The sequence below is a fragment of the Mixophyes fleayi genome, chromosome 2 (assembly GCF_038048845.1).
Source record: "Mixophyes fleayi isolate aMixFle1 chromosome 2, aMixFle1.hap1, whole genome shotgun sequence".
NCBI classification, from domain to species: Eukaryota; Metazoa; Chordata; class Amphibia; order Anura; family Limnodynastidae; genus Mixophyes; species Mixophyes fleayi.
The window spans coordinates 346,522,028-346,540,746 of NC_134403.1; the positions used below are offsets into that span (position 1 = coordinate 346,522,028).

The 18,719-nt window shown below is 43.0% G+C and overlaps 1 protein-coding gene across 1 annotated transcript in view; it reads right to left on the reverse strand.

The window, feature by feature from the left end:
• Nucleotides 1-18,664, reverse strand: part of LOC142140493 (stomatin-like) — a 45,135-nt gene extending 26,471 nt beyond the window's left edge. The window contains exons 1-4 of the mRNA XM_075198215.1: nt 18,581-18,664; nt 1,278-1,562; nt 384-481; nt 168-237 (exon numbers count right to left, since the gene is read on the reverse strand). Coding sequence (XP_075054316.1) covers nt 168-237; nt 384-481; nt 1,278-1,413 — 304 coding nt within the window. The 5' untranslated portion in view covers nt 1,414-1,562; nt 18,581-18,664. The remainder of the gene's footprint in view (nt 1-167; nt 238-383; nt 482-1,277; nt 1,563-18,580) is intronic.
• Between the last annotated feature and the right edge of the window lie 55 nt (nt 18,665-18,719).

Sequence of the window (18,719 nt, forward strand, 5' to 3'; positions counted from 1 at the left end):
TTTGCTTTCACTCCTATGACAAACTAGAACAATGGCAGTTAGAACATAATTGGTAACTTTGGGTTATAATTAGCTGTGCACCACTTTTCACAAATTTCTCCAATAACTTTTAATACCCTTATAACGTTCACTAGATGGTCCATAATCCAACATATACAACCTCATACCTGGTCCCTTAGCTCCAGATCTAACTCTCCCTAGTCGGAAGATGACAGCTCTCTCATATTCCTGAACAATCTAGAAAAAGAAGGTTCATTGTTAAGCTTTAGAATATATTCCTGTATGGCCACGATAAGGTAAACAATATATGGCATATAAGGTAAATGTAGTATTGCACAAAACACAATAACATGTACAGAATAATCCTTCTGTTAATTCTTTACCTTGATGCAGGCCCATATTGAAATGGGAAAAGTTACAAAAACCAACAAAAATGAAAAACAGATGAGGACAAATCCAAAGCAGTCGATTTCTTGCTTTTCTAAAACACAGAAAAGTGTTATTTGAAGAGGACAGAAAATAAAACATTTATTTGTTTAAATACACTCTGTTCTATCAGTAAACGTAGAAGAATTCACGTTTTTTTGGTTTTGCTTTTTTTATTTATGGTTATTTATATGACATTTTAATTAGAAGTTAAATATAAACAAATAAGCAATATTTGCAATATAGGATGAGATTTATGTGGGTAGGAAGAGTCGGAGTATCCAGAAAACTATTTGGGGGAGTGCTGGTTTGAGAGTCAATGCTTCGCTGTAACAATAAAAAGTGGGGTGATTTTTTCAACTCCCAAGGTAAAAATATGCCACCCCATTTCTGCAGTACTGAGTTTGGCTCTTAGGGACATTTGTTACTTTTATTAATTCCAATTGTTGCGACAACTAAAAGTTCAAAAAGTGAATTTCAAAATGAAAACAAGAGAATAAATATAGATATAAACTGCATTGCTCTCTGCCTACTGCTGACTGTAGGAAAAGACTAATTGTCCTTTATGGAGATATACACACTGAAGTCTATAATTATTATTATTACTATTATTATTATTTTTGTGGACTTGTAAGAAGCCACAGTGCTCCATAGAGTGTATTTTCAATTTAGAAAAGTGTATTTTGTTCAATATTTGTTACAACTTTCCATGTGTACAACTCCATAGAGGGCTATTAGTTTTATTTTACATACAGTATGAGCTGAATGCCCCTCACAGTTAGCTTACCACATATAGACAGCAATACTGTGTGTATGTAGTTAAAGAACTGGAGAAGAACAAGACATCTTACCTGGCTGAGGTTCCACAATCTTCTCAGTATCCTTGGATCCTCCTGGAGCATCCTGGTCAGAGCTGCTGTCCATTTCTGGCTGTACTTTGTTTGTCTGAATACAGGTCAGGCTGTGACGGCCTGTCTCACTGTGCATGCAGGCAAAATGTCAGGATAACTTCAATATGAACTCAGATGCTCATGTAGAAACTTTGTTATCTTCGGAGAGAGATTACATTTATTTGTGGAAAGCAGGTTGTAGTGTGTGCTGAAGTCAACATGAGAACATCATTACTGCCGTGGTACCTGGGTAAACAATAAACAGTAACTAAGATATCATATTTGTACCACTTAAAGCTTTCGTAATATAAGCCCTCAGCATGATACTTTAATGGCAAGAGGATCACCTATAATAATGAGGGAGATCACCTCACTGAGAATTGGGTTTCACGAGTCTCCAAGTGGAAGACACTAATATGTCATACTATATGTGACTCTACTGTCAGTAGGGATGTAATCCTTTTATGGGACATGGGTGGGATTGTTACAACTTCTTCTTTCACTAACTATTGAAAGGTGTATTAGGAATGTTATATTGCCATGTTATTGCTCACTGGTGAGACCTTACCATGAGAATTGTGTACAGTTCAGTTGGTGGGTGTTCCATGCCCTACTATTTGCAAGATCTAGCCTCATTGAAGTAGCTAGAAATAGTCCTGAGAAACGAATTTTGGGAATATTTATTTAGTTTGGTCCATGTCTCCTGACCTATAATGCTGTGTGCTTTATTCTCTAATATTTCACTACTTAGTATTGTCAACGCACCCATAAACTGGGTCCAGAGCTTCTTGGTGCAGCTGAAGACAGAAGCGATATCTCTAATGTGGAGACGATGGAGTCATCTCTAACAAATTTTCTTGACACACGGATGATGGAGTAATCTCTAACATGTTCTTGGCACACAGATGACGGAGTCATCTCTAACACATCTTCTTGGCACACGGATGATGGAGTCATCTAAAACACATCTTCTTGGCGCACAGATGCTGGCTCCATCTCTAACACATCTTATTGCCACACGGATAACTGAGCCACCTTTTTGACACATCTTCTTTGCATCAACAATTCCTGTCAACAGATCTTACGACTGGAAACAATGACCAATGTGTACTAAAGCTACATGTAGCAAAGTGCAGATTAGGAACAATTATTTGTTACTACTCAATAACATCAGTACTGAATAGAGTAAAAATTAGTTTACACTGCGATATCAGCAATGATTATAATTTGGATGATTTAATCACGTTCAGACGTGAGTTCATTTGCATGATGTGTCTGCACGATTTCGATCTGCGCATTTCTCGTAGCGGAACTTATGCCAATGAACGTAATTCCATGCAATTCATGCCTGAATACAAATTATATTACTGACTGCCTTCGACTTGAATGGCGAATCGGTCGGGGGGACAAATGTAGGCAATTTATAATAAAGAGTTGCCGAGAATGTGCCAAAAAATTGTGGCCGATTGAAGCACTGGATTTCTCGAAAGTGCGCTTGTCTCAGCCGTATCATTTACAGAAGGGATAGTCAAGATAAGGCAGGAGCATGCGGAGGACGGGGTGAACCAATAAAAAGTGAAGAAAGAAGGAGTAGCAGAAATAGGGAGAAAATAGGATATATTGAAGATTAACAGGATGGGAGAGATAAAATAAAGAATGGGTCAAAGCAAGAAAAGGGACAAAAGGGAGACAGGAACATTCAGTAGATCATGATACACAAAACAAATCTCTCAACTCTCCTGATTTAGATGGGACAATCCCATTCTGAGGGCTCTATCTTGCCATCTCAATTTGGACATCTTTGTCCTGCAGATGGGAGATTTGGGAGATATGTCACATTCACTGTGTTTGGAGGAAAGGGGAAGACAATACAGAGCAGTCTAGCACTTCAAAAACGCTAGGCGCACCCCATCATGATATGACTATGCTTCCTGTCCCAAGGCTGGATTCCCAAATGTTGGGAGCTATGGACAAAGGGACACTAAATTGAAAACTACAAGTGAAGTAAAAAAGGAATTAAGTGGGTAAGGGAGAGTGTTACACATTACATGTAAACCAAAGATAGGAAGTAGAGCTGAGGAGAGTACTTCACAGTACAAAAAGTGCTCATTAATAGATAAAAAAAAGTTCTAGCGTTGGAATCATAGAAAGAGGTAATAGTAAAGAGGAGTACAGTAGGTTGCGACAGGTACAAGTAAAAGCACACTTACCAATTTTTTATCCCTCCCCTCTGGGAGAACCCGGAGGGGAGGTGAGTGTGAGGGTGGAAAGGAGTCAGGGTGCGACGAATCATGTCATTTAGCGTCATTTCATTGCAGGGGCAGTGACAAAATTAAGCGAATCATCGCAAATCGCGTCATGGAGGCTCCCATCCTCCCCACTGCACTAGGAAGTGGCTGGGGGGCCAAAAGACCTAAACTGGCCCAAAGGAATTTATATATTATATTGCTCATAGTTGGTTAAACAGAATAGGAATATTTGCCTTTTTATGTATGAATTATCTTTCAATTGTAATAATTTATAACTAATGTGTAACTTTAACCCTTCCTAAAAGGGTAGAGAGAGGCGAATTGCAGAGCATCCCTCCCTACCTTTTGCCTTTTTTCTCCTGTTCCGTAAATAAACATATTTCCTTTAGAAGTATGAGTTATTTTGGGTTGAGTCTGGGATATTTCACCTTCTCTGTCTTAAATAAAAGGAAGCGTCTACAGTTTGCCACAAGGAGTACGCTTGTGAATGTTACTAGATCTATTGTAAGGAGCATTCTGTATGTAGCTTACTGATCCATTAAGTCAGAGTTGCACAAAAATAAAAGTATGATAGCTAGTAGAGCTGATGGTGACTTGACAACGTCCTTCACGTAATCAAGTGGGCGGGGCAATGTGCATGATGCCTCTTATTGCGTCATTCTATCTTCACTGAGGTGGGCGTGGCTTGATGACACGATATACATAGTCACCACCCACTTCCGGGAGGCTGAAAGGTCTGTCCCTAATTTGGGAGTCTCCCAGACATACCAGGAAAGTAACCAAATTTGCACTAAAATAAACACACATGCAAAACATCATATCATGGACCACAATCTGTTACATGGCATAATACTCAGAGAAGCTGCAATCACTATGACTACAACTAGGCCACAGAGAATTAGGGATGTGCACCGGCGACTTTTGAGGTCTCGTGTTTTGTGTTTTGGATCCGGATTTTCATTATTTTTGGGGTTCGGATTTGTCTCGCAAAACACTTGACGAAAGGTCTCGGTTCGGATTTAAGGTTTTGGATTCGGATTTTTTTTGGAAAAAACATAAAAAGTTTAAAAATCAAGTTTTTGGGCTTATTTTCATTCCTATGCTATTAGTAACCTCAATAACATTCAATAACAAGCATTTCCACTAATTTACAGTGTATTCTGAACACCTCACAATATAGTTATTAGTCCAAAACGTTGCAACGAGGTATCTTTCTGGACTGCGTAGAGGAGTGGGTCACCACAATATATATAATAAGAAAACCATCAACTTGTATGATTCGCACCAATAATGTACCTGGACTGCGTAGAGGAGTGGGTCACCACAATATAAATTAAAAACCCTGAACTTGTATGATTCGCACCAATAAATGTACCTGGACTGCGTAGAGGAGTGGGTCACCACAATATATATTAAAAACCCTGAACTTTTATGATTCGCACCAATAAATGTATCTGGACTGCGTAGAGTAGTGGGTCACCACAATATATATTAAAAACCCTGAACTTTTATGATTCGCACCAATAAATGTATCTGGACTGCGTAGAGGAGTGGGTCACCACAATATATATTAAAAACCCTGAACTTGTATGATTCGCACCAATAAATGTACCTGGACTGCGTAGAGGAGTGGGTCACCACAATATATATTAAAAACCCTGAACTTTTATGATTCGCACCAATAAATGTATCTGGACTGCGTAGAGGAGTGGGTCACCACAATATATATAATAAGAAAACGATCAACTTGTATGATTCGCACCAATAAATGTACCTGGACTGCGTAGAGGAGTGGGTCACCACAATATATATTAAAAACCCTGAACTTTTATGATTCGCACCAATAAATGTATCTGGACTGCGTAGAGGAGTGGGTCACCACAATATATATAAGAAAACCATCAACTTGTATGATTCGCACCAATAAATGTACCTGGACTGCGTAGAGGAGTGGGTCACCACAATATATATAATAAGAAAACCATCAACTTGTATGATTCGCACCAATAAATGTACCTGGACTGCGTAGAGGAGTGGGTCACCACAATATATATTAAAAACCCTGAACTTTTATGATTCGCACCAATAAATGTATCTGGACTGCGTAGAGGAGTGGGTCACCACAATATATATAATAAGAAAACCATCAACTTGTATGATTCGCACCAATAAATGTACCTGGACTGCGTAGAGGAGTGGGTCACCACAATATATATTAAAAACCCTGAACTTTTATGATTCGCACCAATAAATGTATCTGGACTGCGTAGAGGAGTGGGCACTGGGCACCACAATAAAATATATAAAAAACCTTCAACAGGTCTGCATTACACTGCACATACGGCTGCTCCTCCATCCTCTCCATCATATACATGTTGGAGTTTTAGCATGTGACAACCTCTTGTTTTTGATAATGTCAGTGCATTTTGAATATTTTTCAATTTGCCCCACACCACTGAATGTACTTTATCTATGATACGCATCTATCTATCTTGACTGCGTAGTGTGGTGGCCCCGGTACACAATTTGATACCGAGGCCACAATATAATTAAAAAACCCTCCACGGGTCAGAATTCCACCAAAAAAGGGTATGGACTGCGTAGTGTGGTGGCCCTGGTACACAATTTGGTACCGAGGCCACAATATAATTAAAAAATTGGGCATCAACTGTCACCGTTGTTTAATATCTGATACAACTAAATATGGACTGCACAGTGGAGTGGCCCCGGTAGTAAATTTGGTGCCGGGGCCACAATACCTCCTCCAACTTCCAAGTGTAGTGTTTATAAAGACAGACAGCGTCGAAGTGTTATTAGTTGACTTTCTTAACCCTAAAATTGTCCCTGTTGCAAATATTCGTGCAATGGACAGTTACTTTTTTATTGAAAGACTCAAGCTTACAAGTGTAGTGTTTATAAAATATAAACAACAATACAGTAGTTTTAGAGCACGTCAATACCTCTTGTTTTAAATTATGACAGGGCATTTTACTTTTGGTTTAATTTCTTGAATTTGTTTAAATTTGGTTTTACTTTTTGAACATGGCAAACGACTGTTGATTGGTCATATAATGCAAAAAAAAAAGTTCCAAGATGGAATTGTCCTTGGGCCCTCACACCCACCCTTATGTTGTTGAAATAGGACATGCACACTTTAACAAACCAATCATTTCAGCGACAGGGCCTACCAAACAACTTTGGCTGAAATGATTGGTTTGTTTGGGCCCCCACACCAAAAAAGCTATTCATCTCTCCCTGTACAGACTAAACAGGCTCTACTGAGGCAAGATGTCGTCCTCATCCTCAACCTCTGATTCCTCTCCCCCTACAGTGTGTACTTCCTCCTCATCACACATTATCAATTCGTCCCCGCTGGACTCCACAACCACAGGTCCCTCTGTAGTATCTGGAGGGCAGTGCTGTACTTCATTGAGGAATTGATTATTCATTTTTATAAACATCATTTTTTCAACGTTATGAGGAAGCAACCTCCTTCGCCGCTCACTGACCAGGTTCCCCGCTGCACTAAAAACTCTTTCCGAGTACACACTGGAGGGGGGACAACTCAGGTAAAATAGAGCCAGTTTGTACAGGGGCTTCCAAACTGCCTTTTTTTCCTGCCAATAACAATATGGACTGTCTGACATGTCTACTTGGATGGTGTCAGCAAAGTAATCATCCACAATTTTTTCAATTGTGACAGCATCCAATGCAGCGAGAGTAGACATGTCTGCAATGGTTGGCAGGTCCTTCAGTCCGGACCAGATGTTATCAGCATCCCCGCCAGTGCCTCTTTTGGGAAAACTGAGCTTTTTCCTCGCAGCCATAGATGTGGAAGAAAATGAGGGTGGAGCTGTTGGCATGTCACGGTCCTCTTCAGAGGACAATCTCCTGACCAGCAGGTCTTTGCACCGCTGTAGACTTGTGTCCGCCGGAAACAGAGACACAACATACGCTTTAAACCGAGGATCGAGCACGGTGGCCAGAATGTATTCCTCTGACTTTAAAAGAGTGACCACCCTCGAATCCTGGCAAAGCGTACGAAGGGCTACATCCACAAGAGCTACATGCTAGGTGTAATCGCAATGGCTTACCAGCTCCTCCCTCACTTTCTCCAGCTGCTTCTGCAACAGCCTGATCAGGGGAAATGACCTGACTCAAGCTGGCAGTGTCGGAACTGACTTCTCGTGTGGCAAGTTCAAATGGCTGCAGAACCTTGCACAACACGGAAATCAGTCTCCACTGCGCTTGACTGAGGCGCATCCCCACTCCTTTGCCTATGTCTTAGGTGGCTGTGTAGGCCTGAATGGCCTTTTGCTGCTCCTCCATCCTCTGCAGCATATAGAGGGTGGAGTTCCAGCGCGTCACAACCTCTTGTTTGAGGTGATGGCAGGGCAGGTTCATGCTTTTTTGATGTGCCTCTAGTCTGCGGTAGGCACTGGCTGAATGCCGAAAGTGTCCAGCAATTTTGCACGCCACCGCAAGCATCTCCTGCACACCCCTGTCACTCTTGAGGTAATGCTGCACCACCAAATTAATGGTGTGGGCAAAACATGGGACGTGCTGGAAATTGCCCATATTTAATGCCCGCACAATGTTACTGGCATTGTCTGACACCACAAATCCCCATGAGAGTCTAAGTGGGGTAAGCTACTGGGAGATATTTTCCCTCAGTTTCTCTAATATGTTGTCAGCGTTGTGCCTCTTATTAAAGCCTGTAATACACAATGTTGCCTGACTTTGCACGAGCAGCCATTTTGTAGTTGCTGCTACTGATGCAGCTGTTGCTGTTGCTGCGGAAGGGGATGCATCTACCCAATGGGCTGTCACAGTCATATAGTCCTTCGTTTGCCCAGAACCACTTGTCCACATGTCCGTGGTTAAGTGGACAGTGGGTACAACCGCATTTTTTAGAGCACTGAGGACACTTGATCGTACTTCTCTGTACATTTTTGGTATCGCCTGCCTAGTGAAGTGGAATCTCGACGGGATTTGGTACCGGGGACACAATACCTCCATCAACCCTCTAAATCCCACTCCACTGATGGCGGACACCGGGCGCACGTCTAACACCAACATTGCAGTTACAGCCGCAGTTATACGCTTTGCAATATTGTGACTACTATCGTATTTTGTGGTCATGGCAAACGACTGTTGGACGGTCAATTGTTTTGTGAAAGACTTAGCAGTCTTACGACTTGCCCTCTGGGAAGATGACCGACTAACAGCAGCAACAGCAGCAGTGGCAGTAGTAGGCGTACCGCTGCAGGATTCCTCGGATGAATCCCGTATTGAGGAGGACTCAGTCTGGCTGCTGACTTGGGCTGCAGGACTGAATCTGATGGAGATTGTGGAGGAAGTTGACGAGGAGGGTGTTGCTGGTGTGTATCCAACTGGACCACGGGATTTAGGTGTCCCTGTACCGATGAGGGTCCTAGCCCCAGTTCCTGAACTAACCACTGAACTATGAAGGTTATTCAGGTGACGTATAAGGGAGGATGTTCCTAGGTGGGCAAGATCCTTACCCCTGCTTATTTGAGCTTTACATAAGCTACATATGGCCATACATTGGTTGTCTGGATTTGGATAAAAATAACTCCAGACCGAAGAGGTGCATTTTTTGGTCTTCTGACCAGGCATGACGATGGGTTTTTTCATCCCATGGACATCAGCTGTTTCCCCCCCTGGTGCCTCATTTACAATAACCACATCACCATCCTCATCATCAAGTTCCTCCACAGCGCCAGCTACATCATCAATAGCCTCCTCCCGAGCCACCTCTTCCCGTACAGTGATGGGAAGGTCAGGCTTGACAACCACCAACATCCTTGGACTCGCCTTGTGGATTTGTGATAATTTCTCTTTAGAAGGCAGAGTTGTTTGCTGTTTTGTTGCTGACAGCATAACTCTCTTCAATTTTTTGTGGGGGGGGGGAGGAGGAGGAGGGCTAAGATCCGTGGGTGAAGCTGAACCACTAGTCATGAACACGGGCCAGGGCCTAAGCCGTTCCTTGCCACTCCGTGTCGTAAATGGCATATTGGCAACTTTACGTTTCTCCTCAGATGATTTTAAGTTTCTCTTTTTGCTACTTTTTCTTAACTTGGGCTTTTTGGATTTTACATGCCCGGTACTACGAGATTGGGCATCGGGCTTGGAAGACGACGTTGATGGCATTTCATCGTCTATGTCATGACTAGTGGCAGCAGCTTCAGCATTAGGAGGAAGTGGGTCTTGATCTTTCCCTACTTTATCCTCCAAATTTTTGGTCTCCATTATATGTAGCACAAGATACTGCAGAATGTGTGAACTTGGTAATATTGCAGTACCAATGGACTTATACTGCTGGATTGGTTTTGCAAATTTGGTTATAATTATATTTTTTTTGTTTTCATTTTTAATTTTTAATTTTTTTTTACTTTTTTTTTATTTTTTAAAAACTTGGGAATAATGGGGAAATAACTATGCCCTTAGAAGCACAGAGCACAGGACACAGCACCACTGGACTGAACAGGACACGGCACAGGACCCAGCAGCACTACGGAACTCAGCAGGACAGAGCACAGGACACAGCACCACTGGACTGATACTGCAGAATGTGTGAACTTTGTAATATTGCAGTACCAATGGACTTATACTGCTGGATTGGTTTTGCAAATTTGGTTATAATTATATTTTTTTTTTTTAATTTTTTATTTTTTTTTACTTTTTTTTTTTTTTTAAAAACTTGGGAATAATGGGGAAATAACTATGCCCTTAGAAGCACAGAGCACAGGACACAGCACCACTGGACTGAACAGGACACGGCACAGGACCCAGCAGCACTACGGAACTCAGCAGGACAGAGCACAGGACACAGCACCACTGGACTGATACTGCAGAATGTGTGAACTGTGTAATATTGCAGTACCAATGGACTTATACTGCTGGATTGGTTTTGCAAATTTGGTTATAATTATATATTTTTTTTTTAATTTTTTATTTTTTATTTTTTTTTACTTTTTTTTTATTTTTTAAAAACTTGGGAATAATAGGGAAATAACTATGCCCTTAGAAGCACAGAGCACAGGACACAGCACCACTGGACTGAACAGGACACGGCACAGGACCCAGCAGCACTACGGAACTCAGCAGGACAGAGCACAGGACACAGCACCACTGGACTGATACTGCAGAATGTGTGAACTTTGTAATATTGCAGTACCACTGGACTTTTACTGCTGAATGTGTGAACTTGGTAATATTGCAGTACCAATGGGCTTATACTGCAGGATTGGTTGTGCAAATTTTGTGGTAATTAAAAAAAATTAAATTAGTTTTTGGTATTTTTTTAAATAACTTTTTTTTATTTTTTTAAACACAGGGGAATATTGGGGAAATAACTATGCCCTTAGAAGCACAGAGCACAGGACACAGCACCACTGGACTGAACAGGACACAGCACAGGACCCAGCAGCACCACTGACCTCAGAAGGACAGAGCACAGCACACAGCACCACTGGACTGATACTGCAGAACACAGCACAGCACAGCACAGCACAAAACTAAACAGCACAGCACAGAACTAAACAGCACAGCATGAGATCTACCAGGACAGAGGACCACCTAACACACCCTCCCTCTACCCTGATCAATGCCCGAGTGAAGATGGCGGCGACTAGCGGGGAATTTATAGTATCCGAGTATCGTGAGATCCGACAACGGGATTATGAGTCAGAGCCTCAGTTTCAGATTTGAATTTGGCGCCAATACCCGGATCTGTCTCGGATCCGACTCGGATCGGCAACGTTCGGGTGGGCTCGGATTTCAGAAATCCGAGTGCGCTCATCTCTACAGAGAATCAAACTCTCAACTGGTATTGTGCTCATTATAAATAAGTCTGCAAATCAGGCAGGGGCTTACTGGCAGACTTCAGCCCGGGGGGCAAGCACACAGCACTGGCCCATAAGTAGCAGCCTATCCTTAAAGGGTTGTTTGCAGTACAATATATATATATATATATATATATATATATATATATATATAAAGAGATTATTTTAGTGTTGCTTAATCCAGCGGTACTTTTATCATTATAAATGTAAATTTTAAATAATGAAAATAAATAATGTAACAAAAAACAAGCCTGCCTTTATATTGCATTTTATTTTATATTTCCTTCCCTTTTTTACATACCTGTCTGATTATAATCGGACACCCTGGCCCATCGATACTGTGGTGATCGCACTTACACATAGTCCTCTGTTGCTACAGGGCTCCCGTAGTCTAGGGAAGGCGCCCTGTAGCACTGTCATTAGAGAAAGTGGTGCAGGCAGTCTATGCAGTCCGTGCAAAAGCAGCCATTACATTCTACTGAATTTGGCAGCGTTATCCATTGATAGAATCTTGTACAAGGTGTAGTACCAATATTCTATCAATGGATGACACGGCCATATTGATTAGTATGCGATGCCTACACCGCATTCGCCACTGGATCACCAGGTTCCCTCCCTCCACAACATACCTGTGTGGGAGTAGATGCTGCCTCTCAGTGGTTACGCAACGCTTTCTGCCTGCTGGTCTTATGATCCGTTGCTGTTTGGCTGAATTCTGAAATGTTGGGGTCCTGTTTGAAAAAGAAGTAGCTATTATTCACCTTCTGAAAAGTTGACCAGTGAATAAAGAATCTAGGCCCCCCTCCCCACAACCAGACAGACATTAAATCAGTAGCTTTTTCTGTTTAATAAACAGGCCTACATCCACCCAATCAACTCCAGAATTTAATTAATAGCATTTAAGTGTAATGTCTATTTTCCTCCATATAGCCCCGACATTAAATTAATAACACCCACCTTTAACAATTAGGCCTTCTTCCCCCTAACCAGCTCAATATTAAATAAAAAGCCTCCTAGGGGCATGGCTTGGGCACCATATCGACGAGACGTCTCTTGGCAGAGCTCCGCAGTAGTGGTGGCCTTTTTGCCTGGCAGGCATCCCTACAGTGGCTGCCAATTATTCACTGCAGCTGTTGAGGAGGCCAGGCACGAGAGGTGTGACCCAGAGGCCCCTTACATGCAAGGCAGTCCTCCTTACTGACCCAGCTGTGAGAGTGGCCCAACCCACATACGGACCCCGAGGTGCATCCCTCCAGCGGGCGCCTCCTGGTTTACAGTTCTGTGGGGAGTGTGGCCCCGGGAGTGTCGATGAAGCTCAGGAGCAGATTGCCGTCTGGTCTGTGGAGGAGCGGCGTGTGGCCTGCTGGGTCCCCGGCCTGGAGTGCTTCCAACGTCCCGCTCCCTGAACTTCCTGTTCTTGGACGCGAAATTCCGGTCGACGTGATCGTAGCGCCTTTCTTCAGAGAAGTAGGTCCTCGTACCTCTACCCCTGCCATGCAGTCAATTTAATATCTTTAGCCCTCAGGCTAGTGTACAATAGAGTCCCTGCTCTCCCCTCCCTCACCTGTATCCGGATTATTGGAGTGCATTGGGAACAGTGAAGGTGGGAGGTCCCCAATGCTGAAACTGCAGGTGTCTTTTATCCGGATTATTGAAGTGCAGTGGGAACAGTGAATGTGGGAGGTCCCCAATGCTGAAACTGGAGGTGTCTTTTATTATAAGAATGAAGCGTATCTACCACTACCATTCAGTGCTAGAGTCTGTCTCTCCATGTGATTTGACACAGCCGTCTAATACTTAGTTTTCAGCCCCGATGTTAATTTGACTATGCTGCCCATCCTGAGTCAGACCCCTTCTATCTAAGCTGAGTTCAGTGCGCGATCACCTCTTTTACCTTCCTACCTTTCCCGCCTGCCTATTGGTTAAGCTCAACCATGTTCACTAAACCTAAGAAAGTGACATCAGGAACGTCAGCAAATTTCTTTGGAGCAAAAACGAAACCCTCTTACCCCCAAGCTGATCGCCAGGGGCCATCTGGCTTTTTGCCTTCTGATGTTGAGCTAGATCCCCAGATTCGAGTGGAAACTAACAGTCTACTGGAGGGGGTGAAGATGACTTTCTATCAAGAGCTGACAAACGTGGTCAGTGAGTTCAAAACTGAGCTAAACTCGTTGGGTAACAGGACGGATGACCTGGAATCAAAAATGGATGATATTTACCGTTCCAACTCTGCTTTTGACAAGGAACTCTCCCGTCTGCGTTACAAAGTTGAAAGCTTGAAAGAAAGACAGGATTCTGAAAATCGATCCCGCCGTAATAATATCCGCATCAGAAATGTGTCGGAAGAAGCTACGGACATTCAGCCTTTCCTCAAGTCAGTCTTTCTCAACATCCTCGCGAATATTGGTGAAGCTGACTGTCTAATGAACCGGGCCCATCGTGAGAGCTAAACCTACCAGCGGACAACCCCCTCGGGACATTATAGTCCTTCTACATTAATTTCGAACCAGGGAACGCATCCTTTTTGCTACCAGGGATCAGCCTGTTTTCTCTTTTCGGGACATGGATATCCAGTTATTCCAGGACCTCGCTCCGTTCACTATACAAAAACGGAGGGACCTGCAGCCAGTCACCAAGATTCTCCGCCAGTATAATATTTGTTACCATTGGTGTTTCCCATTCCAGCTCCAAGTTACAGCCACTAACCCCTCTCACTTTGTTAAAACGTTAGATCAAAGTCAGAGTCTCCTGTCCAAGCTGGGTATCCCTCCTATGGCCTTGGCTCCTCATTCTCCACCCTCTAAGGCTCAACACCCAGTCCTCTCTCAGCCTGAGTGGTCCCGGCCCTCCAGACGACATCATCAGGACACAGATCCACCATAATATGACATTGTTAGTGCAAAGTTTTTTTTCCTTAATTTGCCTTTCTTTTGCAGATGATATCTCAATGCCAGGTGGAACTGTTTACTCGGCATAATAATTTCGGGTTTCTTTAGTTCCTTGAAAAAGTATAAATATATTACTCAGTTCGGGTTTTTTTTTTAATGTTCACCAGTTTGGCTTGGTTGTCAATTCTCTGTAATTTTCCATTTTGTTACAACCAATGATGCCACTTAAAGCTCTGTTGTCTTGTTTGTATTATATTGCTTTTTGACTTGTTAACCTGAAGAGCTATGTCTTTCCCTACTTACCTTTCCCCTTCCCTTTCCTTTGTCCCCCTTACCTCCCCCCCTCCCCTCTTATGTGATTAGTATAACTAAATTATTTTTTTGTTTAACATACTGCTATTCCATTGGATACAGGGGTTACTCCCAGGGTACTTTTGTCTAATGTGTACTGGGCTAGTCTATACTCTGTGATATAATCCACCATAATCTTGTCTATTTACCCTACCCCCTAGCGGGATAGGGACTCCCTTTCTTTCCCTCCACCTCCTTTATCACGGCCCATCCCTCCTTCCCTTCCATTCTCCATATTCTTCTAAGTGAATAATGTTTATGTTATATCTACCCCACACACTGTTCTACAGCTAGTATAGTTTCTGTAATATGTATTTTTTTTCTTTTGGGTCTCATCAGAAAAAAAAGACCTAGGACAACTCCCCACGCACCCTCAGACATTGTTTACTTTGTTATCTACTGGATTTTGAAATTGTCCCCGAATCCTCTTAGGATTCCTTTCATTCAGGGTTCTCGTCCAAATGGGCTTCTTCTCTTTTTCTCTTCCCTTTCTTTCCTTAGTGACTATGATCTTCTTTTTCACTTGTTCTTAGCACAATTGTTTCATTGACGAACTATCTGGTTATGCTCCCCTTGTAAGTGTCTAGTGCTATCATTGGAAGTTGGCTCCGTGCGAGTGCCATGGTTTTGAAGATCTTCTCGGTCAATGTGAACAGCCTCAACTCCCCTTGAAAACGCACAATCCTCTTGGGCGCTTGAAGGAGAGAAAAAACAAACATCGTATTTCTACAGGAAACTCATCTTACTGGAGTCCATTCACAACTTCAGGGTAAGCAGTTTTCCCAGACCTTCTTTGCCTCTGCGGACTGTAAGAAACGGGGCGTTGCTGTTTTGATTCATAGTAAAGTCACCTTTCTTCATTTCAAGACCTATGCAGATCCGGAAGGCCAATTTCTGTTGGTGAACGGCACTCTCCGGTCTGCCCCTGTTACTTTGATATCAGTCTATGCTCCTAACCAGAGACGAAAACCTTTTTTTACAAAAAGTTTTAAACACATTGGAGCATATTCAATTAGCTTTTGGATTCGCAGTAACGCGCGTTACCGCGAAAAGTGCGCGTTCTTGCGTGTATTACGGTACTGCATTAACGCGGATTTTCGTACACAACCCTATGGGCTGCGAACGAAAATCCACGTTATTGCGGTACCATGTATTACGTTTCGCGGCCGTTCCGGCGCGTTACCGCGAATCCAAAAGCTAATTGAATATGCCCCATTGAGTGGTTGGCGCAGGGCCATATCATCATTGGCGGTGACTTTAATGTAACCCTCAATCCGGTCCTCTACCGGTCTCCTCCCTCCTACTCTCGGCGGGGCGCCTCTTCCTTCCTAGATTCTACCTGTTTGTCCATGTTGCTTACACAACATCGTCTATTTGATTCGTGGAGGCTATGTAACGCGGATGCTAGGGATTATACCCATTTCTCTGCTCCTCACTAACTATATACACGCATAGATATGCTACACGTTTTGCACGCTCTTACCTACCATGTAATACAGGCAGACATAACCCCACTCACCTGGACTCATCATTCTGGTGTGTCCTGCCTTATAGATCTACTTAAACCGCTCCCTCAGCGTAGTAGATGGCGTCTAGACGACTCGCTGTTACTAAATAGATCCACATGCCTAGATATAACGACATCTATTACTAATTATGTTATAGAAAATTCAACCCCTGACGTGTCCCTGGAATCGTATAGGAGGCCCATAAAGCTACTATACAGGGCCAGTTGATTAGTCAGTCGGTAATGGCCAGTAAAAAAGCGGATGAGGACGGATCCTCTTTGGAACTCAGATTAGCGTCTATCCTCACCCAACACCAAGCTCATCATGACCCAGCCCTGCTTCCTAAGATTGCCTCATTGAAGAATCAATTAAACACCCTTCTTTCCCATAGAGCGGACATCACTATGCAGAAACTACAGCAGCGTTACTATGATAAAGCCGACTCGGTGCTTGCTAGAAAACTCCGGAAAAAAGTAGCCTAGAATCACATCGATAAAATACGTCAGCTTCCTTCAGGGGATATTACTTATGACCCGGCAACTATTGTTAACTAATTCAGGGAGTTTTATTCTTCTCTTTATAACCTTAATGTGCCTTCCTCCCATAGAAATACCCAAGTTCCCATCTTGGCTGAATACCTTTCATCCACACCCCTTCCTAAAATTACTTCAGAGCAGCAATTGTCGCTGAATGCAGACATTACTTTAGCCGCAGTTATTGCGGACATACTAGAGAAACTTCTCCAATGTATTAGGACGGCAATATTAATAGGTTGCTAACAAATGTATCCCTTGCATCCCCCACAAAATCTTTAATTATTGCCTCCTTAAGGCCCCAAACGAAAGCTAGATACTGCGCAATAATTAAAAAGTTCGACCTCTGACGATCTCAAAGGGGTCCCTCTCACCAGGCATCATTAAACCATTTAGCATTGGACTTCTTAGCTTCTCACCAGGCATCATTAAACCATTTAGCATTGGACTTCTTAGCTTCTAAACGTGAGTCAGGCCTAGCATCAGCTACCATCAGATTATATCGTAACCGCGAGCGTGCATGTGATCTAACTGGCACGCGAATCGCGGGAAAGCGCGCGCATGCACTGCTCCGTTTTTTGCAGGATGCCTTAGCCTATTCGGGAGGCTTGCTGCCTTACCCACTTGCTGATGCGAGGTGGAAATCCTTACCCCTGTGGAAATCCTTTCCCCTAGAACAAATCTAGTTTGCAGGTCATAGATTCCTGCAAACTGGTGTTTTGTAGAAAAACATCAACTTGATTGGATTATTGCCTTAGGGTTACATTTCCATAAATAAGTAAGAAAAAGAAAAGGTCAGTAAAAATCATACTTGCCTACTGTTCTTACCTCTTCTGATGGATATTCAGAGGGCAGGTATCAAAAGAAGAGGTGGGCACAACTTAATAACAAAAACAGGCGATACAAGACATATGATAACACTAGCTGCGTCATCATACCCCTTTCCACTCAGTGATCACTGGGATTGGCGGGGTTTGATGACACAATTTATATCGTCATGTCACATCCCCACACACCTTGCAGGCACACCTTGTGGTGGAATTGCCTGTTCTCTTGGAGGTCTGGTCTCCCCCTAATTCAGGTGTCTCCCAGTCATTTTGGGAAAGGAGGCAACTATGGCTAAAATTAGACACCCTCCTGATGCAACAAGACCAGTGGCAGAACTACCAATGGTGCGGCAGGTGCTATCCACTGGGGCCCATGGAGGTAATGGGGCCCACTGCTCAGCAGATGTAGAGGGTCGGGGGCTTCGGTTCCCTCCTCAGACATATGACACCAATGTATACATGCCAACTCTCTCGGAATGTCCGGAGACTCCCGGATTCCGGGTAGGGAGAGTATGGCATCCTTCCGCATCTGCCCACTTCACTAGGAAGTGGGCAGAATGATTTGGCCCCAAAATGGGCGATTTGCATTGCCCCACCTCCAAAACGGCCACCTCCCCCAGGCAGCTCCCAGACGCCATCTTCTTAAAGTCGGCAAGTATGCACCAATGACACCAATGATCTAGAGATTGTGTAGGGTTGTGAGCAAGTTACTTACAATTGTTGATTCACATTTTATTTTAAAATGCTGCGTCTAATTTTGTATTTTAGTTCAAATTTTAATATAGAGTATTAATGTGTCACCAAAAATGGTCAGTAGGAAATATGTGTAAGGATTGGAAACTGTGTTCTTGGAGCCTGCACAGAACACAGCCCCAACACATACACTGCACGCGTATTTTAAATTAATTTAAAAAACAGAACACCTCAATGGCCTTCATATTAAAATAAACAAGCCCAAAGTATATTACTTAGTAATAACTGTTCATATTTAGCTGCATGAAAGTCAGAAACCCCCATAAAAGTGAAAGAAAAATAACTACCGTGGTAATTCACCATCTCTCAGACGACCTGTTTAACCATTGTGCCACAAACACCTCCACCTGGAGAGTAGGTCTTCACCAAAATGGCCGCTGGTCCCGTCATTAGAGAGACGTTGAAAAAGTAATCTCTATGTGCCCA